At 39.1% G+C, this 24,076-nt stretch overlaps 1 protein-coding gene across 4 annotated transcripts in view; it reads right to left on the bottom strand.

The window, feature by feature from the left end:
- The window catches only part of FBXL2 (F-box and leucine rich repeat protein 2), a 130,811-nt gene that overhangs the window by 25,486 nt on the left and 81,249 nt on the right, over positions 1-24,076 (bottom strand). For 3 of the 4 annotated variants that reach the window (XM_032861319.1, XM_032861320.1, XM_032861321.1), the window contains exons 6-13: positions 8,688-8,756; positions 8,492-8,587; positions 8,169-8,295; positions 7,953-8,027; positions 5,341-5,471; positions 3,769-3,829; positions 2,916-2,960; positions 2,291-2,347 (exon numbers count right to left, since the gene is read on the bottom strand). In XM_032861319.1, coding sequence (XP_032717210.1) covers positions 2,291-2,347; positions 2,916-2,960; positions 3,769-3,829; positions 5,341-5,471; positions 7,953-8,027; positions 8,169-8,295; positions 8,492-8,587; positions 8,688-8,756 — 661 coding nt within the window. Of the gene's footprint in view, positions 1-2,290; positions 2,348-2,915; positions 2,961-3,768; positions 3,830-5,340; positions 5,472-7,952; positions 8,028-8,168; positions 8,296-8,491; positions 8,607-8,687; positions 8,757-24,076 lie in introns of all 4 variants that reach the window. The other variant, XM_032861322.1, reaches the window with a different exon arrangement.

Below are 24,076 nucleotides of genomic sequence, written 5' to 3'. Positions count from 1 at the left end.
TGGTCTGGCTTGTTTACACCCCACTTTGTCCCCAAAGAGGACTGGTAGTGCCTTCTCTGGCTAAGCCTTGTGCAAGGTGCTACTGGTAAAGAGGGAAGATCCTATTTCTGTCTTCTGGGAATTGACAGTCTAAATTCCAATCCTAGACTACCCCTAAATTCCCACTGAAGAAAGCTTCCTTGGCTATTAGCACAAGCACTAAAAAAATCAAGGCATAGAGATAGGACTAAAAACGCCAACAGACAAATTAAAATGCAGTTAAAATGAATATTTAGTTAACTCAAAAAGAAAGTGGGAAAGAAGGAGCAGAGAATGGAAAACAAAAAGGAGAAAACACCCAACTGTATCAATATTACATTAAATATAAATGACTAAACATTTTGATTAAAAGAAAATTTATCAGACTGCATAAAAGCAAGATAGCTTTTATATATAAAAACATAAGTTGAAGAAAAATTATATGTACGCAAAAATAAGCATAAAAAGACTAATATTAACACCAGATAAAGTAGACTTCAAGACAAAGAGTTTTATCAGTGATAAAGAAGAACATTTAATAATGACAAAAATGTCAATTCTTCAGGAAGATATAACAGTCATAAATTTGTGTGCACCCAAATCAGAGGACAAGATGTTAGTGAGGATAAATTTAAAAGTCTTAGCTATGGGAGGCTACTGTGAACTGGATATGGGGTTTAGTCTCAGCAGCTGGTACAGGATTTGTGGGTACCCATGTGAGCATGGAATTGTTCTGCTTATAAAATTCTAGGAGTAGTCAAAAGCATCTAGTGAATCTCAACATTCTAAGCTGAGACAATTAGAAGAAATGAATAAAGCAGGGTCTCCAACTTGGGAACAAAATATGGGCCAGGCTGCTCTTTCAGGTGTGCCACAGAACACTGGCCCTTCAGACTATGAGCCCCCATCTCAGCTTTTCATGTCACCTTGGTAAGGCTCACAGAGACAGTTGAGAGGAGGTCTATTCTCCTTAGCAGGGGCTATGAGGCTTTGGTCCTGCTTCCCATTCAGCCTCATCTCCTCTCCTCCCTCACTCTGAAACCCAGCCATGGCTTCTGTCAATCTAAGAATATGTGCTGTTTCCTCCATTAAAAAATGCCAATGAGCCCTTCTCTACTGTACTCTTGTTCCTACTTCAAGAATGGCTCAGCAGCTGACAGTTAAACAGAACGGCAGCTGAGCTAATTGAAGAAGGAAAATCTTGAGGATCAAGGAAATGAGTTAATAATTGACCACACAATTTAGGCTGAGTGGGAAGGGGGAAGGGACATCAAATGAGGACTGACAATGAAAAGATGATGAGTTCAAAGGCACCCATTTAGGTTCAGTCTTGGTTGCAATTCAGTGACAGATGGAGTAACTGGGAAAGACAGGAGATGCTGGTCAGACTGTGGGGGCTTGACACTGAAAAATGAACATACATTCTACTTCACATTGTTATTTTCCGAGGTGTTCAATGTTTCATTTTAAAATGGATGAAATATTCATCTAAATGTTATCAAGTCTTGAGTCCCTATTTTTCCTCTTGTGTCCCAGTTGAGTAGTGGTTTGATAACAAAATTGTCTCATATCATCAAGAGCAGCTTTCCACCAGTTAGGTAATCTGTATACTTGTCATTCTGAAAGGACAGTGACTGACTAGACACCTGATGGCCTAGGCTACTTACACAACATCACTGAGTTTTGATAAATCATGATGAAAGATAAAACTCTCTAGCAATGAAGACAGTCACGGGGATTTCCTTTTGGGCTATATTCCTTATTCTTTAATATCATAAACTGCTAAAATTCTTCTTGGATAGCTTCCAGGACAAATGAGTTGCATAATAAGATTTTTTTTTTTTTTTTTTGCATAGTAAGATTTTTAAAAGCTCACCAAAATTGGCTCTGGTATTGAAAAGGAAACCAGGAAACAAAGCAAGTTTCAGAATCAGCAGAACCTGCTGAAGATACATCCTACAAGTTTAAAACTGGCATACCGAAAAGGATCCCTGTCTAGATTTTATCATTGTAACATGCTAAGTTTCACTCTCCCTGACACAGTGGACATGAACGTAGTAGTAAGGACATGGGTCTCTATTATAGGTTCATATCCTAAGATGAAACCAGTAACATTTAGATAACCTGCCTCCCAAGTTAGCCCAACTAATAGATCTTTGAAACCAGGAATGATGATACCTTTACAAAAAGGAAAACCACACAGATTCTTTCTGTGGTGGGAGAGTCTTTCATCCCTAAGAGGTGAAGAATGTCAGGAAAAACTCAGACTCACCAGGGCTTGCAGTTTAGGACAGTGGACAGAGAGCTGGATGAGTGTGCTGTCGGTGATCTGGAGGGAAACAAGCTGTGTCAATGTGGCTTCCACACCAGAACTTAATACCTAAGTTTGGTTTCTCCTGAACATAAGAATCAAAAGGTGTAAAACAATTAAAAACTCATCTCAAACACATTCAGGCTGGGAGCCCCTCTCGTCACCAACAACCTCAAATCTTGTAGACACAAAGCTGTTCGTGGTCTCTCCTCTGGTGCCCCAAGGGGGTCCAGGAATAGGGGACAAAGAAGGAGTAGGTAAAGAGGTCCCCAGGATTCTCCTCTGTAGTCACCTCAACACTGGACATGCAAACTTATTTCTCCCTTCAGTTATGTGGAAGATTTTTTTTTTTTTTTAATGTTTGGCAAAAACTGGAGCTACCCTGAACTTCTCAGCTATAGCTCTGATGGCTGAGAAGAGCCCAAAGTTCATGCATCCCAATGACCTAGCCCTTATGGGGGTCCCAATTCCTGACATGCTGGGGTGAGAAGGGTCCAGGCAACAGCCAGCTGGGGTCTCTGGCTATGCCTGGTTGTCTCTCAGGTCTGAGGGGCAGCCCTGCAGGACTTGTCAAGAGTCTACTTACCAGGATGCATTCTTCAAGATCCATCTTCTCCAGGTCATGGCAATTCTGGAAAAGTCCATAAGACACCACCACCCCCCACCACCACCATGTGGTCAGTGGTCAGGGCAACATGGGTGGCTTGCTGTATTCCTCTGAGTACTGGCCCAGTATCCTTGTTCTCTTCCCTTTAGGAGTATGTCCTGTTCCTAAAGTGACCCAGTGAGCCAGCACTTCTGAGCAGGTGCTTTTTGAAACACATTCCCTTTGGCAATGGGAATGTGGCCACCCTGGGCTACAATCCTTCTCTCACCTGGAAAGGTAGTGGCCTCCACCTTCCCAGTGGCTATGGATATCATCCTGTAAATTTTAGCCATAGAACAGGCTTGGGAAAGCATGGGGGTGGGGTGCTCAGGCACAGTTTGGACAGGTGAGGGTTAGGGTAGAGGAAAAGTATCCCCATCCCCAGAAGGTCATGGGTTCTCAGCTGCAGACAAGAGGAACCCCCATGATAGTCAGCATCTGCAGGGTGATGTGGAACAAGGAGCAGAGGCAGACAACAGCTCAACGGGGGAAGCTACTAAGAGACTGAATCAGGGTTTGAATGAGGAAAGGCATGTCCTGCCAGGGAGGAAATTCCTCTTGTGGTCCCGCCTGACCAAATGAGAGTGAGGTTTAGACCTGCTCCAGAAACCCCTACAGGACCACCTTAGCATTCTGGGGAAAATGGGAAAACGTATCCTGAGGACCCTAGTCTACTTGGTACCTGTCCTTTCTAAAGGTACACAATTTTTGCACACTCTAAAACCACAGCAAGTTATTTTGAAATGAGAGGTAAATTATAGTTTGGTTTTGTTTTTTGAAACCTCTGGCTTACCCGAGCTAAAAGTGTAAAGCCTGCATCAGTCAAATGGGAACATCGGGCAGCCTCCAAAATCCTGGGATACAGAGTGCGTGGGAGGAAAAGGCAGTGACTGGTTAACAACAGAAATACACACTTTGTGAAGCACACTCTTGAGGTTATTCTGCCTTCTGACACACCTCTGCTTCTGGAATAGTCCTGAGGACAGTAAATGCAAATGCTGTCCCACAGGATAGATGATGGGAAGAAGGCTTAGGGGAAAGTGTGGCCTGCCCTAAGTCCCACAGTTCCAGCCCAAATTCAGGGAGAAAACCCAGGAATCTTCCCACAATTCCAGGACATTGCTGCTGCTGCTATTTTCAAATATTATTCCAATATTTGTTGACTCCTAAACACAATTAAAATGAGCTTTTACTCAACAAAATGATCTTTATATATATTGTATTTAAATGAAATTCCCAGTTACCCTAAAAGGAATTTTAAAAATTTGTAGCCAATGAAAAACGTGAGTTAATTCTCAATGCCCATGCTTAGTAGGGATGGAGAAATAACATTTTAAAGTTAAATACTCCCCTGTAGCAGTAATTTTGACCACCTTTCTGACCAGTTTTGATCACCCACATTCCTTTTACTACTCAGAAATATCAAAATAGTCTAGAATTATCCCCAATGAAACAGTAAGAAAAATGGGCAAAGGACAGCAATAGATAATTGGTAAAAGATGTGAAACTGGTGTAAGCATGAGAAACTGATCAGTTTCACTGAGAAGTAAACAACAAAATAAGTTTTTTTTCTTCTGTCTTTTGTACAAGGGCTAAGATTGCTGGTTCTGAACAACGATTCAAGTTCAAACACTAGTTTTACTTCCTTCTCATCATATGACCCAGGATAGATTATGTGATTTTCTTTGACTCCCAGTTTCTCATCTGAAAAACAAGTGAGAATGATAGTGCATATCTCCTAGAGAAGTGGAGAGGACTAAATGAGATAATGCTTATAAAATTGCCCAACACAAAGCCTGGAACATAAATGAGTTCAACTGGTGTGAACTATGATTAGTACTTTGTTGCCATAGTTAAAGTTTTACTATTCATAATATTATTGGAGAAAATCAATCTTTATTTGTTAAAACAAAACTTTCTTCTTCTAGGAAAGGTGATAAATAAGGTGACTGTGATCCCCCTCCCCATCTTCTGTCCATTTAGCAACTGGTTTAGGGGAGAATCTGTTAACACTGGGATGTGAGGCTGTCATTCTGACCCTATCAGATCACTCTAATGTCAAAGCTATAACAGGATGAGGCAAATCAGGTGGGCACATGTGTCAAGTCCATCAAGAAATTATAGTTCAGGTTCCCTCGTGGTGTACAGTTCATCCCATCCACTCCTCCCATACATCCCTAAATAAACCAGATTACGTATTGTTCTAACCCCAACCCATCTGATAAAAGCCAACAATAACCCAACCACTGCCACCACTTCTATCATTACCTATCCACCTGCTGGTAAGGCTTTCCCTTCCTGCAGGAAGCCCTCCTGGTCAGTCCAGCAAGCTCTGAGCTACAAAGCAAAAGAATGGTGCACTTACTGAAGTCTTGGGCAGTTCAAAGCCAGGGCCGTGAGAGAGGCGTCTGTGAGGTTGCTGCAGCCAGAAAGGCAAAGAGCCTGTAGCCGATGGCAGCCCCTGCATATCTGCACGACACCTTCATCTGTAATGCGCTGGGGAAGTCCAAACAGGAAGGAACATCAGAAGGCACCAACAATACTGAAAAATAGGATCTACTGCTGGTCAATTAGTTGGGCTGCCAAATACCAGCATTTTATCCTAATAATTTAATAAAATAAGATGAAGTACAGGGTTGACATGTATTTGTTATCTCTGTACAGTTTTAAAATATTCTAGTACTAACAGAGAATAAGATAAAAAAAAAAAGATTTTATTTATTTATTTGACACAGAGAGAGAGAGAGAGAGAGAGAGATCACAAGCAGGCAGAGAGGCAGGCAGAGGTGGGGGGGAAGCAGGCTCCCTGATGAGCAGAGAGCCTGATGCGGGGCTCGATCCCAAGACCATGAGATCATGACCTGAGCCAAAGGCAGAGCCTTAACCCACTGAGCCACCCAGGTACCCCAGAATGAAATTTTTTAAAAAAAGATTTTATTTATTTGACACAGAGAGAGAGAGATCACAAGTAGGCAGAGAGGCAGGCAAAGAAAGAGGAGGAAGCAGGCTCCCCACTGAGCAGAGAGCCTGATGTGGGGCCCAATCCCAGGATCCTGAGATCATGACTTGAGCTGAAGGCAGAGGCTTAACCCACTGAGCCACCCAGGTGCCCCAGAATGAAATTTTTTAAAAAGATTGAGAGAGAGAGAGAGAGAGCGAGCGCACAAACAGGGAAGTGCAGAGAAGAGAGAGAGGGAAAGAATCCTCAAGCAGACTCCCTGTTGAGCACAGAGCCTGACACAGGGCTCTATCCCAGGACCCAGGGATCATGACCTGAGCTGAAATTGAGTCAGATGCTCAACTGACTGAGCCACCCAGGTATCCCGCCAAGAGTGAATTTAAAAAAAAATTTCATCCCCCTCCCCAGAGTTCATTTGATTTTTTTTTGAGGAAAAATTCATAAATTTAAAAATCTTAAAAATCAGATTAAATAAAGAGCTCATAAGATTTGCCTGGTTAGGGGCACCTGGGTGGCTCAGTGGGTTAAAGCCTCTGCTTTCGGCTCAGGTCATGATCCCAAGGTCTTGGGATCGAGCCCCGCATTGGGCTCTCTGCTCTGTGGGGAGCCTGCTTCCTCTTCTCTCTCTGCCTGCCTCTCTGTCTACTTGTGATATCTCCCTGTCAAATAAATAAATAAAATCTTAAAAAAAAAAAAAAGACTTGCCTAGTTAAGTGACATAATTTTTGGTTGAATTTCTACAGATTAATGCTTTAAATATCTGCCATATAAATCATATACATACATATATATGTTATATATATATGTATTTTTAAAATATTTTATTTATCTATTTTACAGAGAGAGAGAGAGAGAACACAAGCAGGCAGAGGGGCAGAGAGGGAGAGGGAGAAGCGACTCCCTGCTGAGCAGGGAGCCCGATACAGGACTCGATCCTAGAACCCTGGGAACATGACCTGACCCAAAGTCAGCCACTTAACTGATTAAACCACCCAGGGGTCCCATATATGTATATATTTATAATATTTCCTCAAATGTTTTAGAAAATAGCAAATGAAATATATCACTAAATTATTGTTAAATGACTTGCATTTTTTTTTAAAGATTTATTTGTCCATTTTAAAGATGGACAGAGAGAGAGAGTGCTGGGAGGGAAGAGGAGGGAGAGAAGCCTCAAGCAGACCGGCAGAGGGCCCAATCCCACAACCCATGAGATCATGACCCATGACATCATGTCCTGAGCTGAAACCAAGAGTCAGATGCTCAACAGACTGAGCCACCCAAACGCCCCTGGCTTGCACATTTATATTCTACTTTAAGTTGTCTGTGAGTGCTCTCACTACAAGATCCTAATATTGAGCAGTACCGTAAGTCATCTGTCCAGATGACAGTTTCTGTTCTATCTTCCACCATCAAGGATTCTAAAGACATATGACTCATTCACTGAATACCAACTGCAAAGATTTCTCTTAACATTTCTCAAAATTTATGTTCCCCTTGGGAAGCCCAGGAGCATGTAGCAAGCATTCTCTTCAAGGATCAATACTGACAATGGCAGTGAGGACGGAATAATCGTTTTTCACATGTTAATGTCACGATGAAAATTACACCTTGCTCTTGAATACATCCTTCATGTTTCAAAGCATTTTCACATCTATCATTTCATTTTGTCCACTGTCATTATCCCCAGCTTATAAGTTAAGAAAAAATAAAAGACACTGAGACCTTATATGAATTTGTTCAGCTTAGTGACTAGTTCATTGCATTTCTATCATAAAATAAACCAAGACATCAATTTATGTTATTTTTAGGGGGAAATAGAAGTGGCTTTGTATGGGCCACCTTGTTTAGACTGTTATTATTTCATCTTGTGGCAAACTGAGATCGTATGAGGACAAAGAATAAGAAAACAGGGTGTGGCGACCATCCCTCCTGCCTGGGGGCTTCAAAGTGGGGCCCACAGGAGACTCAAGGAACGTGGCACAGGAGGACACTCCCAGGAAAAGCGTGTTACTTACTGAGCAGGACTGTAAGTTGAGGCTCACAAGCTCATGGCAGTAATTCTGAATGTGTTTCAGAGCTTCATCTTCTAACTGAGTGGACAGAGAGAACAAAAGGGGGATGGAACCAGGTGAGAGAATAGTGGCAAACCAAGAAAAATGCAACAGCAAGTTCTCTAATGAAGTGCCCACACCTCATGTTAGAAAACCAAACCTCAACCAAGCCCTCGGTACCTGTGTGCAGCCCCTCAGGAGCAGGGCTTTCAGGCCTCGGCAACCTCGCACCAGTGCCTCAATGCCATCCTTCGTGATCTGGTCACACCAAGAGAGGTTCAGGTACTCCAGGTTTCGGCAGCCCTCACTGAGAGAACAAGAAACGGTCACACATGTGCAATCTATCCTACAGATAGTTCATTACCAAGTCTGAGTTTAGTAACTCACAAACAATTAAGGGGAGAGAAGACCTCTTTGTTGTTCCAGTGGGATCATTAGAAAGTTTTAGGCACACCAGGATGCTCTTAGGTTTAGGTGTTTCTTCTAACAACAGGTACTCTTACCTGATCCCCTTTAAGGAGCTGTTTGTAATGGACACACAGGAGGTCAGATCCAGATGTTTGAGCTTGGAACAGAATCTGCTAAGGCTATAACATGTGCTGGAAAAAAGCAGACACACTAAAGATATTTTCAACCATGTTTCTCTCCCCTCACTCTCCTGATGGTCAATTTGTCACCAAACTCATTCTCATTCCTTACCTGTCAGTGATTTTGGTGCACCCATTGAGGTTTAAATGTTCAATGTTTCTGCAGTTCTGTGCAAAGGTCCTAAAAAGAGAAAACATTTTAAAGCTCCCTGGTCAGCCACTAGAGGGCATGTGTCACCGTTCACATTTAACACAGTGCTCCTCAAACTTTTACATTTTAGTTTACTGTGGGAAAGAACAATTAACATGAGATTTACTCTCAACAAATTTTAAGTGTACAATAAGTTATTGTTAACCATAGGTGCTGGTGCTCCTCAAACTTTAATGTGCACATGAAACACCTGGGGTTCTTGTCATAGTGTAGATTTTTTTTTTAAGATTTTATTTATTTTTATTTGACAGAGATCACAAGTAGGCAGAAAGGCAGACAGAAAGAGAGAGAGGAGGAAGCAGGCTCCCTGCAGAGCAGAGAGCCTGATGCAGGGCTCGATCCCAGGACCTTGGGATCATGACCCGAGCCGAAGGCAGAGGCTTTAACCCACTGAGCCACCCAGGTGCCCCCACAGATTGTTTTTTGTTTTTTTTTTAAAGATTTCATTTATTTGACAGAGATCACAAGTAGGCAGGGGCGGGGAGTAGGCTCCCTGCTGAGCAGAGAGCCTGACGTGGGGCTCGATCCCAGAACCCTGAGATCATGACCCAAGCCAAAGGCAGAGGCTCTAACCCTCTGAGCCACCCAGGCGTCCCCATAGTGCAGATTCTAATGGTACAGCTTGACAAATTGTTTGATGGTCTGCATTTCTAAAAAATTCACAAGTGATGCCACTGCTGCTACCTGGGAACTACACTTTGAGAGACAAAGCCCAAGACCAACTACGTATCAGTCATAATGTTCCTTCAACCCACACCCTGGTGAACATCTTAGAAAGGAGACCTGGCTCCTTGTTCCTTCCTCTCTATAGAAAAATCAGTTGGAAGCAAGGGGACTGAATCTTTCTTGTATTGTGCCATGCTGTCATTCTGAAGAAACTATCTTTGGACACTGATAGGATCAGTAGTTGATCAGTATGAAGAACCATCCACTTCCTGGTGAGGATACTGAGTCATGAAGAGAAACTTTCTCAATAATTTGTGGGTTGACAGAAGGGCCAAAAGCGGAAAATTAAACATCCCTTAGCACTTATTCCTTAAAATATTCAGCAAGGACTGACTTTTCCTGAAATACAGCTTCAACGTATTTTTAGTGTTGAACCCTGATTCTTCCATGCAGTCTCCAAAACGTGGCCTCAAACTGTGTCACTCTTATCTGCTCCTTCTACCCTGGTATGGTGCTATGGAACTGACCTGGAGGCTGGTGGAATCCCTGAGTTGAAGATATGGAGCCAAAATCTGACCAATTCAGAGAAGAGTACTGGAGCACAGAGAACTTCAGGGGGTTCCTCTCAAGAATTCAGTAGAGTACAAATCAGGGCATGCATATAGGGAAACTACCCAAAGCCAGGGAAAGAATCATCAAAAAGCACTAGAAGGAACAACAGCCAGAGCTCACCCATAACCAGGAAAGTGCCCATTCCCATAAATCAACAGTGAAAAAGTCTCAATTTGTGGGGTACTGCGTAGAGCACTAACAAGTACCTTGCATCAGGTGTACAATTAGTGCTCAACTAAACATGGCTTTGGTCCAACTTAACAAATTTAAAAAAGAAAAAGATTTGAAAGGAACTATGTCCAAATAACTCAACTGTGTCCAGAATAAAACTCAATAATATCTATAGGAATAAAAAAATGTTTTGCACCCAAAATAAAATTCAGAATGTCTGGCATTGAGCAAAAAATTGGCATGCATTCAAAGAAGGAAAATATATCCATAATGAGGAGAAAAATCAACCAAAGTGGGGCGCCTGGATGGCTCAGTGGGTTTGGGTGTCTGCCTTCGGCTCAGATCATGATCCCTGGGTCCTGGGATCAAGCTCCTCATCAGGCTCCCTGTTCGGCACAGAGCCTGCTTCTCCCTCTCCCTTTGCCTGCTGCTCCCCCTGCTTGTGCTCTCTTTCTTTCTTTGTGTGTCAAATAAGTAAGTAAAACCTTAAAAAAAATCAACCAAAGCTGACCCAAAACTGACACAAATATTAGAAATAGTAGACAAAGACATTAGAAGTTATTATAACTGTGTTCTGTAGAATATAGTTCTATGAAGTTACATAAAGATTAAACATGTTATGATTATTAAATGTGGAAGAAAAAAGAACAGCATAAATGAGCTGTGGGACAGCTTCAAACAATCTACTATACATGTGACTGGGAGTCCTCAAGGAACTGGAGTTTGGGCAGGGGTGGGATCAGGTAGAATATCTGAAGTAATGGCCAAAATTTTTCCAAAGTTTATGAAAACTATAAACCTACAAATCCAAGACAGTCAAAGAATTCCAAGTAGAAGAAATATGAAGAAGGCATATGATAACTGAATTGGTCAAAACCAGTGACAGAAAAATCTTAAAAGCAGCCAGAGAAAAAGATACATTATGTACAGAGAAAGAAGAATAAGGGTGACAGATTTCTCATTGGTTAAAAAAAAAAAAAAAAAAGGCAACAAGAAGAAAACCAAGGAGACGCATCTTTAAAATACTGAAAAAACTGTCAACAGAATTCTATACTAAGCAAAAATATTTTTCAAAAAAATTTTTTGAAAGATTTCATTTATTTATTTGACAGAGACACAGTGAGAGAGGGAGAAGAAGGCTTCCCACCGATCAGGGAACCTGATGCAGGGCTTGATCCCAGGACCCTGGGATCAGGACCTGAGCTGAAGGCAGACACTTAATGACTGAGCCACTCAAGTGACCCTCAAATATTTTTGAAATAAATATGAAGGACAAATAACTTTTTTCCCCCCAGATACAGAAGGGTTGAAAGAATTAATCACATCTGCAGTACAAGAAATATTAAGGAACATTCTATAGGTAGAAAAAAGAGTGATACTACACAAAGGAATCAAGAATACTGGAAATAGTAACCACTTGGGTATATAAATCACTTTTCTAGTTATTTAAATCTCTTTTAAAATAATCAACTATTAAAAAATACTAACAATCTGGGGCACCTGGGTGGCTAAGTGGGTTAAGCCTCTGCCTTCAGCTCAGTTCATGATCTCAGGGTCTTGGGACTGAGCCCCGCATCGGGCTCTCTGCTCAGCAGGGAGCCTGCTTCCCCTGCCTCTCTGCCTACTTGTGATTTATCTCTCTCTGTCAAATAAATAAATAAAATCTTAAAAAAAATACTAACAATCTAGTGTGGAGTAGTTTGTATTATATATAGAATTAAAATGTGTAATAGTAACAGCATAAAGATTGAGTGAGGAAAAACGGAAGTGATCTGTAATACAATTTGAAGGTAGACTATAACAAGTTAAAGATGTGCATTACAAAAACTCTAGAGCAACCATTAAAATTACAAAATAATAACTTATAACTCTAATCAAACAAACGATATAAAATGGAATCCTAAAAAAATTCTCAACCTAAAAGAAGGCAGAAAAAGAGGAAAGGGAAAGAAAATATGTATGGGACAAACAGAAAACATCAAGAGAGTAAATTTAAAAATAACCATAACAGATCAATTATCACATTAAATGTAAATGATCTAAATACAAAATTAAAAAGCATAAATTGTAACAATGGATCAAAAAAGCAACATCCAACCATATATTGCCTACAAGAAAACAACTTTAAATATAAAGACACAAATTGGTGAAAAGTAAAAGAATGGAAAATTGTAGCCAAAAAAAGAAAGCTGGAGTATCTATATAATATCAGACAAAGTAGACCTCACAGCAAAGAATATTACCAGAGATAAAAGAAGGCCATGTGATAATGAAAAACTGGTCAATTCATCATAAAGGTACAGCAACCCTAGGTTATATAGGTTTATTAGGTTTATATACCTAATAACAGAGCTTCAAAATACATGAAGATATAACCTGAGGAGAAACAAATCTGAAATTACAGGCAGAGATTTCAATATAACTCTGTCAATATTTGATCAAACAATAAGTCAGAAAATCTGCAAAGATATAAAAGACTTTATCAACACTCTTATTCAACTTGATCTAATTGATATTTATAGAACGCTTCACCCAACAACAGCAGAGTACATATTCTTTTCAAGTGGATATGAACATTTACCATGACAGACCATATTCTTGGCTACAAAACAAGTTTCAATAAAATTAAAAGGACTCAAGTCATATAAAGTATATTCACTGATCACAATGGAATTAAATTAGTAATGAATAACAAAAAAAAAATCTGGAAAATGCCCAAATATTTAGAAGCAAAATAACATGCTTCTAAATAACCCCTGGGTCAAGGAAGAAATCAAAAGGGAATCAAAGGGAAAGAGTGTATATTTTTAATGGAATGAAAATGAAACACATAATTAGAATTTGTGAAATGCTACTAAATCAATACTTCAGGACAAAATCTTCATGTCCCTGGGTTAGGCAAAGATCTCATATATCACCAAAAGCATGATTCATTCAAAAAAACCGGTAAGTTGAACTTCATTAAAATGAAAATCTTCTCTTCAGAAGACCCTCATGAGAATAAACAGATAAGCCACAGACCGGGAGAAAACATTTAAAAAACGCAAATCTGATCAAGGACTTGTATGCAGTAAATAACTCAAAATTCAGTGGTAAGACAGAGAAAAATCTAATTTTTTTATTTTTTTATTTTTTAAAAATATTTTATTTATTTATTTGAGAGAGACACAGTGAGAGAGAGCATGAGCGAGGAGAAGGTCAGAGAGAGAAGCAGACTCCCCATGGAGCCGGGAGCCCGATGCGAGACTTGATCCCGGGACTCTGGGGTCATGACCTGAGCCGAAGGCAGTCGTCCAAAAAACTGAGCCACCCAGGCGTCCCACAATCTAATTTTTTTTTTTTAAAGTCAAAACCCCCACATTTGAACAGATATTTCAGCAAAGAAAATATGCAGATAGCAAAAGTACACAAAAAGATGCTCAAAAGCACTAATTGTTAGAAATACAAATTAAAACCAAAATGAGATGCTACTACATATATCTATTAGAAACACTAAAATTAAAGAGAATGACCTACCAAGTGTTGACAAGGATATGGAGGAGTTGGAAGTACCATACACTTCTAGTGGGAATATAAAATGGTATAATCCTTTTGGAAAATAGTTTGAAAGTTTTAAAAAGTTAAACACACACCTACCAAACGATCTAGCCATTCCACTCCTAGGTATTTTCTCAAGAGAAATGAAAACATATGACACACAAAACCTTGTATACAAATGTTCATAGCAGCTTTATATGTAATGGCTGCAAATGATAAATGAATAAATGGTAGTATACCATACAATGGACTACTATTCAGCAATAAAAAAGAATGAACTCTTGATACACAAACAACATGGATGGATCTCAAAACAATTATGTTGAGTGAAAGAGGCCAGGAAAAAAGGAGTACACACTGTATAATTACATAAAAATTTTTAAAAATTTAAACTAACCTATAGTGACAGAAAGCAGATCAGTGGTTGCCTCACAATGGGGGAGAGACAGGGAAGGAGGAAGGGAGGGGTTATAAAGGCACATGAAGAAACTTTCACATGAATATGTTCATTATCTTGATTATAATGTTGGTTTTATGGGTATATACATATACAAAAATTATTGAATTGTACACTTTAAATATATACAGTTTATTGTATCTCAATTATATATCAATAAAACCAGGCTTCGTATATAGAGCTTCATATATAATGATGCAGCAAGAAAATATAATATAAGAATATACATGTGAGATCTGTTAGTATTGCGATTTTAGTCTATTTTGATTACTGCTGTATCTCCATTCCCTAGGGATCAGTGCCTGGTGGAGTAGGGCTCAATAAACATTTCCAAATGAATATCTTCCCTCCATCCAAACAATAACAATACATATGTGGGGCAGAGTAGAGGCCAAAACTGGCCTTAGGTAATTACAATAAAAAACTGGAGGCATAACAAAATTCTGAGTCATATTCTGGAATTATACTTATTCTCACAGTAATCTGATTTCACATATTAAAAATGTATAAGAGGGGCGCCCGGGTGGCTCAGTGGGTTAAGCCGCTGCCTTCGGCTCAGGTCATGATCTCAGAGTCCTGGGATCGAGCCCCGCATCGGGCTCTCTGCTCAGCAGGGAGCCTGCTTCCTCCTCTCTCTGCCTGCCTCTCTGCCTGCTTGTGATCTCTCTGTCAAATAAATAAATAAAATCTTTAAAAAAAAATGTGTAAGATAACAGGGTGACTGGGTGGCTCAGTCAGTTAAGTGTATGACTCGTGATTTTTGCTCAGGTAATGATCTCAGGGTTGTGAGACTGAGCCCTGAATTGGGCTCTTCACTGTTTAAGATTCTCTCTCTCCCTCTCCTTCTGCCCCTTCACTGCTCTCTCGCATGCACACATTCTCTAAAAAAAAAAAAAAAAAAAAAAAAAAGTAAAAGATACTAATATAGATTTCTACTATAAAAATTACGGTAAACCACTAACATTCTTAGCCTCTCAGGATAGTTTTGCTACTATATATGGCTTTATTCCATTTGCCAAGATAAGAATATATGTCCTTTTTAAAAAATTTAAATTAGCCCACATAAAGAAGATGCAGTTTATATATACAATGCAATATTATTCAATCATTAGAAAGGATGAATACCTACTGTTTATATCAACATGGATGGAACCAGAGGTATTATGCAAAGTGAAATGAAAATATATATTTTTTATATTCCTCATCGACAATCCACACCTTCATATTTATTTTAGTTTAATGGAACCACTATTAAACTTATGTTCTCTTTTATAAATTATCTAAGGTCCTTAAGCTTTGTATTAAAATAGAATCAATCTATTCCATCAGTTTACAAAGCTTTTGAAGTACCAGAAAATTTGGTCTGGTGATCTGAATTTCTTGACTCAAAAAAATACTTTGTTCCGTAACATTTACAGGGAGTGTTTTGATCCTTAAAATAGGTTATGAATCAATTTTTCTAACAATGGTACAGCAGATGTTTCAATTACAAATTCCACTATCTATAATCACTAAGTGCTGCACACTCTTACTGGCAGTTGCGATTGATATACATGGTGGTGATTCTTAGTCTGCAAGAGACAAAGTATTCTAAGATTCTAGGGGGAAGTGTGTGTTCTAGTTTAGACAACTTCAAACAATAGCAGAGACCACAAAGATAAGAACATAAAGGTTGGGTTTTTTTAAATTAACATATAATGCATTATTTGCTTCAGGGGTACAGGTCTGTGATTCCTAAGTCTTACACAATTCACAGCGCTCACCATATCACATACCCTCCCCAATGTCTATCACCCAGCCACCCCATCCCTCCCATCCTCCTCTACTTCAGCAACGCTCAGTTTGTTTCCTGAGACTAAGAGCCTCTTATGGTTTGTCTCCCTCTCTGCTTTCATTTTGTTTTGTATTTCCCTACCTTCCCCTATGATACTCTGTCTTGTTTCTCAAATTCCTCATATCAGTGAGATCATATGATAATTGTCCTTCTCTGACTGAGTTAGCCTAATAGCCTCTATTTCCATCCATGTCATTGCAAATGGCAAGATTTCTGTTTTTGTTTTTTTGATGGCTGCATAATATTCCATTGTGTATATATACCACATCTTCATTATCCATTCATCTGTTGAAGGACATCTAGGCTCTTCTCATAGTTTGGCTATGGTGAACATTGTTGCTATAAATATTCGGGTTCATGTGCCCCTTCAGATCACTACATTTGTATCACTGGGGTAAATACCCAGTTTGCAATTGCTGGGTCATAGGGTAGCTCTATTTTCAACTTTTTGAGGAACCTCCATGCTGTTTTCCAGAGTGGCTGCACCAGCTTGCATTCCCACCAACACTGGAGGAGGGTTCCCCTTTCTTCATATCCTCGCCAGCATCTGTCGATTCCTGATTTGTTAATTTTAGCCATTCTGACTGGTGTGAGGTGGTATCTCATTGAGGTATCGATTTGTATTTCCCTGATGCCGAGTGATGTGGAGCACGTCTTCATGTGTCTGTTGGCCATCTGGATGTCTTCTTTGCAGAAATGTCTGTTCATGTCCTCTGCCCATTTCTTTCTTTTTAAATGCTTTTCCCCCCTTTCTTATTTTTTTAAATTCTTTTTACTATTCCAGAATTCATTATTTATGTACCACACCGAGTGTTCCATGCAATAGGGCCCTCCATAATTATACCCACCACCAGGTTCACCCAACATCCCACCCCATCCCCTCTAAAACCCTCAGATTGTTTTTCAGAGTCCATAGTCTCTCATGGTTCGTCTCTCCCTCCATTTCCCCCAACTCCCTTCTCCTCTCCTTCTCCCCATGTCCTCTGTGTTATTTCTTATGCTCCACAAAAAAGTGAAACCATATGATCATTGACTCTCTCTGCTTGACTTATTTAACTCAGCATAATCTCTTCCAGTCCCATCCATGTTGATACAAAAGTTGGGTATTCATCCTTTCTGATGGAGGCATAATACTCCATTGTATATATGGACCATATCCATTCATCTTTTGAAGGGCATCTTGGTTCTTTCCACAGTTTGGCGACTGTGGCCATTGATGCTATAACACTGGGGTACAGATGGCCCTTCTTTTCACTACATCTGTATCTTTGGAGTAAATACCCAGTAGTGCAAATGCAGGGTCATAGGGAAACTCTATTTTTCATTTCTTAAGGAATCTCCACACTGTTTTCCAAAGTGGCTGTACCAACTTGCATTCCCACCAACAGTGAAAGAGGGTTCCCCTTTCTCCACATCCTCTCCGACACACGTTGTTTTCTGGCTTGTTAATTTTGGCCATTCTAACTGGTGTAAGGTGGTATCTCAATGTGGTTTTGATTTGAATCTCCCTGATGGCTAGTGATGATGAACATTTTTTCATGTGTCTGTTAGCCATTTGTATGTCTTCATTGGAGAAGTGTCTGTTCATGTCTTCTGGATATCAGCCCTTTGTCTGTATTGTCATTTACGAATATCTTCTCCCATTCTATGGGTTGCCTCTTTGTTTTGTTGACTGTTTCCTTTGCTGTGCAGAAGCTTTTGATCTTGATGAAGTCCCAAAAGTTCATTTTCGCTTTTGTTTCCTTTGCCTTTGGAGAAATATCTTGAAAGAAGTTGTGGCTGATATCGAACAGGTTACTGCCTATGTTCTCCTCTAGGATTCTGATGGATTCCTGCCTCACGTTGAGGTCTTTTATCCATTTTGAGTTTATCTTTGTGTATGGTGTAAGAGAATGGTCGAGTTTCATTCTTCTACACATAGCTGTCCAATTTTTCCAGCACTATTTATTGAAGAGACTGTCTTTTTTCCACTGTATATTTTTTCCTGCTTTGTCAAAGATTATTTGACCATAGAGTTGACAGTCCATATCTGGGCCCTCTACTCTGTTCCACTGGTCTATGTGTCTGTTTTTATGCCAGTACCATGCTGTCTTGGTGATCACAGCTTTGTAGTAAAGCTTGAAATCAGGCAACGTGGTGCCCCCAGTTTTTTCTTTTTCAACATTTCCTTAGCAATTCGGGGTCGCTTCTGATTCCATACAAACTTTAGGGTTGTTTGCTCCAGCTCTTTGAAAAATGCTGGTGGAATTTTGATCAGAATGGCACTGAAAGTATAGATTGCTCTAGGCAGTATAGACATTTTAACAATAAATTAAATTATTAATTATTAATTAATTAAAATATATTTTAACAATGCCCATTATTGATTTGATTATTTTTCTTTGGGTGTTGAGTTTGATAAGTTCTTTATAGATTTTTTGGATACTAGTCCTTTATCTGATATGTTGTTTGCAAATATCTTCTCCCATTCTGTCCATTGTCTTTTGGTTTTATTGACTGTTTCCTTTGCTGTGCAAAAGCTTTTGATCTCGATGAAGTCCCAATAGTTCTTTTTTGCCCTTGCTTCCCTTGCCTTTGGCGATGTTTCTAGGAAGAAACTGCCATGGCTGAGGTCGAAGAGGTTGCTGCCTGTGTTCTCCTGAAGGATTTTGATGGACTCCTTTCTCACATTGAGGTCCTTTGTCCATTTTGAGTCTATTTTCGTGTGCAGTGTAAGGAATTGGTCCAGTTTCATTTTTCTGCATGCAGCTGTCCAATTTTCCCAATGCCATTTGTTGAAGAGACTGTCTTTTTCCCATTGGACATTCTTTTCCGCTTTAATGAAGATTAGTTGACCATAGAGTTGAGGGTCTATTTCTGGGCTTTCTACTGTGTTCCACTGATTTATGTGTCTGTTTTTGTGCCAGTACCATACTGTCTTAATGATGACAGCTTTGTAATAGAGCTTGAAGTCTGGAATTGTGATGCCTCCAACTTTGGCTTTCTTTTTCAACATTCCTCTGGCTTTTCGGGGTCTTTTCTGGTTCCATATAAATTTTAGAATTATTTGTTCCATTTCTTTGAAAAAAATTGATGGTATTTTGATAGAGATTGCATTAAGTATGCACATTGCTTTAGGTAGCATAGACATTTTCACAATATTTGTTCTTCTAATCCATGAGCATGGAATGATTTTCCATTTCTTTGTGGCTTCCTCAATTTCATGAGTACTTTACAGTTTTCTGAGACCAGATTCTTTGCCTCTTTGGTTAGGTTTATTCCTAGGTATCTTACGGTTTTGGGTGCAAATGTAAATGGGATCTACTCCTTAATTTCTCTTTGTTCTGTCTTGTTGTTGTTGTACAGAAGTGCAACTGGTTTCTGTGCATTGATTTTATATCCTGATGGTTTACTGAATTCCTGTACAAGTTCTAGCAGATTTGGAATGGAGTCTTTTCGGTTTTCCACATAAAGTATCATATCATCTGCAAAGAGTGAGAGTTTGACTTCTTTGTTAACTTGGATGCCTTTAGTTTCTTCTTGTTGTCTGACTGCAGAGGCTAGGACTTCTACTACTACGTTGCATAGCAGTGGTGATAGTGGATAGCCCTGCCATGTTCCTGACCTTAGGGGAATTGGGAATTATATTCACTGTGGGTTTTTCATAGATGGCTTTTATGATACTGAGTGATAGGTGTACCCTCTAACCTTACATTTTGAAGTTTTGATCAAGAAAGGATGCTGTACTTTGTCAAATGCTTTTTCAGCATTTATTGAGAGTATCATATCCTTTATTAATGTATTTTCTCACATGGATTGATTTGCTGATGTTGAACCAAACTTGAAGCCCTAGAATGAATCCCACTTGGTCGTGGTGAATAATCTTTTTAATGTACTGTTGGATCCCTTAGCTAGTAGTTTGGTGAGCATTTTTGCATCTGTGTTTATCAGGGATATTGGTATGTAATTCTCCTTTTTGATGTGGTCTTTGTCTGATTTTGGGATCAAGGTAATGCTGGCCTCATGAAATGAATTTGGAAGTTTTCCTTCCATTTCTGTTTTTTTACAACAGTTTCAGGAGAATAAGTATTAATTCTTTTTTGATGTTTGGTAGAATTCCCCTGGGAAGCTGTCTGGCCCTTGTCTCTTTTTTTTGGGAGATTTTTTTTTTTTAAGATTTTATTTATTTATTTGACAGAGAGACAGATCACAAGTAGGCAGCAAGGCAGGCAGAGAGAGAGAGGGAAGCAGGCTCCCTGATGAGCAGAGAGCCTGATGCAGGGCTCGATCCCAAGATCCTGGGATCATGACCTGAGCCGAAGGCAGAGGCTTTATCCCACTGAGCCACCCAGGCGCCCCTTTTTGGGAGATTTTTAATGACTGCTTCAATCTCCTTACTGGTTATGGGTCTGTTCAGGTTTTCTATTTCTTCCTGGTTCAGTTTTGGTAGCTTGTATGTCTCTAGAAATGCCTCCATTTCTTCCAGATTGTCCAATTTGCTGGTGTATAGTTGCTCATAATATGTTCTTACAATTGTTTGTATTTCTTTGGTGTTGGTTGTGATCTCTCCTCTTTCATTCATGATGTCATTAATTTGGGTCCTTTCTCTTTTCTTTTTGTTAAGTCTGGCTAGGGGTTTATCAATCTCATTAATTCTTTCAAAGAACAAGCTCCTAATTTTGCTGATCTTTCTACTGTTCTTTTGGTTCCTATTTCATTGATTTCTGCTCTAATTTTTATTATTTCTCTTCTCCTGATGGGTTTCAGCTTTATTTTCTGTTCTTTCTCCAATTTCTTTAGGTGTAGACTTACGTTTTGTATTTGAGCCCTTTCTTGTTTGTTTGTTTGTTTCTTTCTTTTTTTATTAACATATACTGTGTTATTTGCCCCAGGGCTACAGGTCTGTGAATCATCAGGCTTACACATTTCAAAGCACTCACCATGGCCTATACCCTCCCCAATGTCCATAACCCAGCCACCATATCCCTACTCCCCTACCCACCAGCAAGCCTCAGTTTGTTTTGTGAGACTAAGAGTCTTTTATGGTTTGTCTCCCTCCTGATCCTTTGTTTCATTTATTCTCTCCCAACTGCCCTGAATCCCCTCTTTCTTGTTTCTTGAGAAAGGCTTGTATCACTATATACTTTCTTCTCATGGCCGTCTTTGCTGTGTCCCAAGAATTTTTGACAGTTGTGTTTTCATTTTCATTTGTTTTCCATGAACTTTTAAAAAATTCTTCATTCATTTTCTAGTTGACCCATTCATTCTTTTATAGGATGCTCTTTAGCTTCCATGTATTTGCATTCTTTCCAACTTTCTTCTTGTGACTGAATTCTAGTTTCAAAGCACTATGGTCTGAAAATATGCAGGGAATCTTCCCAATCTATTGGTACTGGGTGAGACCTGATTTGTGACCCAGGATGTGATCTACTCTGGAGAATGTTCCTTGTGTACTAGAGAAGAATGTGTATTCTGTTGCTTTGATGGAATGTTCTAAATATATTTGTGATGCCCATCTAGTCCAGTGTGTCATTTAAAGCCTTTATTTCCTTGTTGATCTTTTGCTTAAATGACCTGCCCATTTCAGTGAGGGGGCTGTATTACTGTCAATGTGTTTCTTTGATTTTGTCATTGTCTTACATAATTGGCTGCTCCCATGTTAGTGGCATAGATATTTAAAATTGTTAGATCTTGTTGGACAGACTCTTTAAGTATGATATAGTGTCCTTCCTCATTTCTTATCATAGTCTTTGGTTTAAAACCTAATTTGTATGATATAAGGATTGCCACCCCAGCTTTCTTTTGATGTCCTTTAGCATGGTAAATTGTTTTCTAGAGGTGTCTAGAGTCTAAAATGAGTTTCTTGTAAACAGCATATTGATTTTTTTTTAAAATCCATTCTGATACCCTGTGTCTTTTGATTGGGGCATTTATCCCATTTACATTCAGGGTAACTACTGAAAGATATGAACTTAGTGCCTTTGTATTGCCTATAAGATGACTGTTATTGTATATTGTCTCTGTTCCTTTCTGGTCTATGTTACTTTCAGGCTTTCTCTTTGCTTAGATGTCCCCTTTCAATATTTCCTGTAGGGCTGGTTTGGTGTTTACAAATTCTTTTAATTTTTGTTTGTCCTGGAAGCTTTTTATCTCTCCTTCTATTTTCAATGACAGTCTAGCTGAATATAATATTCTTGGCTGCATATTTTTATCATTTAGTGTCCTGAATATATCATGTCAGTCCTTTCTGGCCTACCAGGTCTCTGTGGTTAGGTTTGCTGCCAATCTAATATGTCTCCACTGTAGGTTACAGACTTCTTGTCTAGAGCTGCTTTCAGAATTTTCTGTCTCCGAGGCTTGTAAGTTTTAGCATTAGATGATGGGCCGTTGACTTATTTTTATTGATTTTGAGGTGGATTCTCTGTGCCTCCTGGATTTTGATAACTGTTTCTTTCCCCATATTAGGGACGTTCTCCAATATAATTTGGTCTGATATACCTTCTCTGCCCCTCTCTCTTTCTTCTTCTTCTGGGATCCCAATTATCCTAACATTGTTTCATCTTATGGTATCACTTATCTCTCAAATTCTCTGCTTGTGATCCAGTAATTATTTCTCTTTTTCTTGGCTTCTTTATTCTCCATCATTTGGTCTTCTATATCACTAATTCTTTCTTCTGTATCATTTATCCCAGCTGTTAGAGCCTCCATGTTTTGTTTTTTTTTTTGTTTTTTTGTTTTTGTTTTTTTTGTTTTGTTTTTTTTTTTGTTGTTGTTGTTGTTTTTGTTTTGCACCTCATTAATAGCCTGATTTCAACTTGGTTAGATTTTAGTTCATTTCTCCAGAAAGGGATTTTCTAGTATCTTCTATGGCTTTTTCAAGCCCAGCTCTTATCTTTAAAATCATCCTACTGAACTCTAGTTCCAACATCTTACTAATGTCTATATTGATTAGGTCCCTGGCAGTTGGTACTTCCTCTTGCTCTTTTTTGAGATGAGTTTTTCTGTTTTGTCATTTCGTCCAGAGAATAATAGAAGAATGAGAAAACAAAATGCTAATAGGGTAACAACATCCTCAGAAAAATATACACTAAAGAAATCAGAAGAGACCCAAAACCAGGGAGAAAAGAAAGGAAAACAAAAATATGATCAGGCTGGTGAACAGAACAGAGTCACACCCTAGATTTTGTGTGTATTTTGGTCTGTTAGAAGAAACTGTCTCTCAAAATGTTAAAGAAAAACATATATACAAAAATAAGGGTAAATACAATGAAGGGATGGAATATGATTTATAAAGGTGAAAAAGATTTCAAAAAAGGAATCAACTTCGTTGAAAAAAAATTTAGAAAAAAAAGAGAATGTGATCAGGCGGGAGACTAGATTCACTAGATTCACTAGATTTAGAGTATATTTTGGTCTCTTATTTGAGACTGTATACCACAAATTTAAAGAAAGAAAAATGTATATATAAAAAGAAATAAGGTTAAACACAATGAAGGGATAGAATACGATTGTAAAAATGAAAATTAAAAAAGGTTTTTAAAGAGGAATTGATAAGATATTGGTTAGAATAGAAAAGAAGAAAAATTTAAAAAAAATAGAAAAAGAAAAAATAAAGAAAATTTTAAAAATTAACTTTGAAAGACTAGAGAACCATGGGGAAAAAGCCATGAATTCTATGTGCTGTATTCACCTAGTGCTGGGGTTTTGTAATTTTCATTTATCAGTAAACTTAGCCTTGGCCAGATGTTCTTGCTGATCTTCTTTGGGAGGGGCCTTTTACAGTGATTCTCAAATGTCTTTGCCTAAGGTGGAATTGTACAGCCTTTGCCAGGGGCCGGCTACGCAATCTTCTTGGGTGTGCTCTCGGTAAGTTTTGTTCCCTGAATGCTTTCCGTATAGCTTTGGAGGACAAGAATGAAGATGGCGGCCTCCCAGTCTCTGACCCAGTGGAGCCGAGAGCTCAGGGCCCCACTCCTCAGTGCGCCCTCAGAGAAAAGCAGTCAATCACTTCCGTCTCCCTGGTCTCTGGCTGCA

The sequence above is a fragment of the Lontra canadensis genome, unplaced genomic scaffold, assembly GCF_010015895.1.
Source record: "Lontra canadensis isolate GAN:19392208 unplaced genomic scaffold, GSC_riverotter_1.0 scaffold20, whole genome shotgun sequence".
NCBI classification, from domain to species: domain Eukaryota; kingdom Metazoa; phylum Chordata; class Mammalia; order Carnivora; family Mustelidae; genus Lontra; species Lontra canadensis.
The sequence above is the reverse complement of the archived record's forward strand: the minus strand, read 5'-3'. Positions and strand labels throughout refer to the sequence as shown.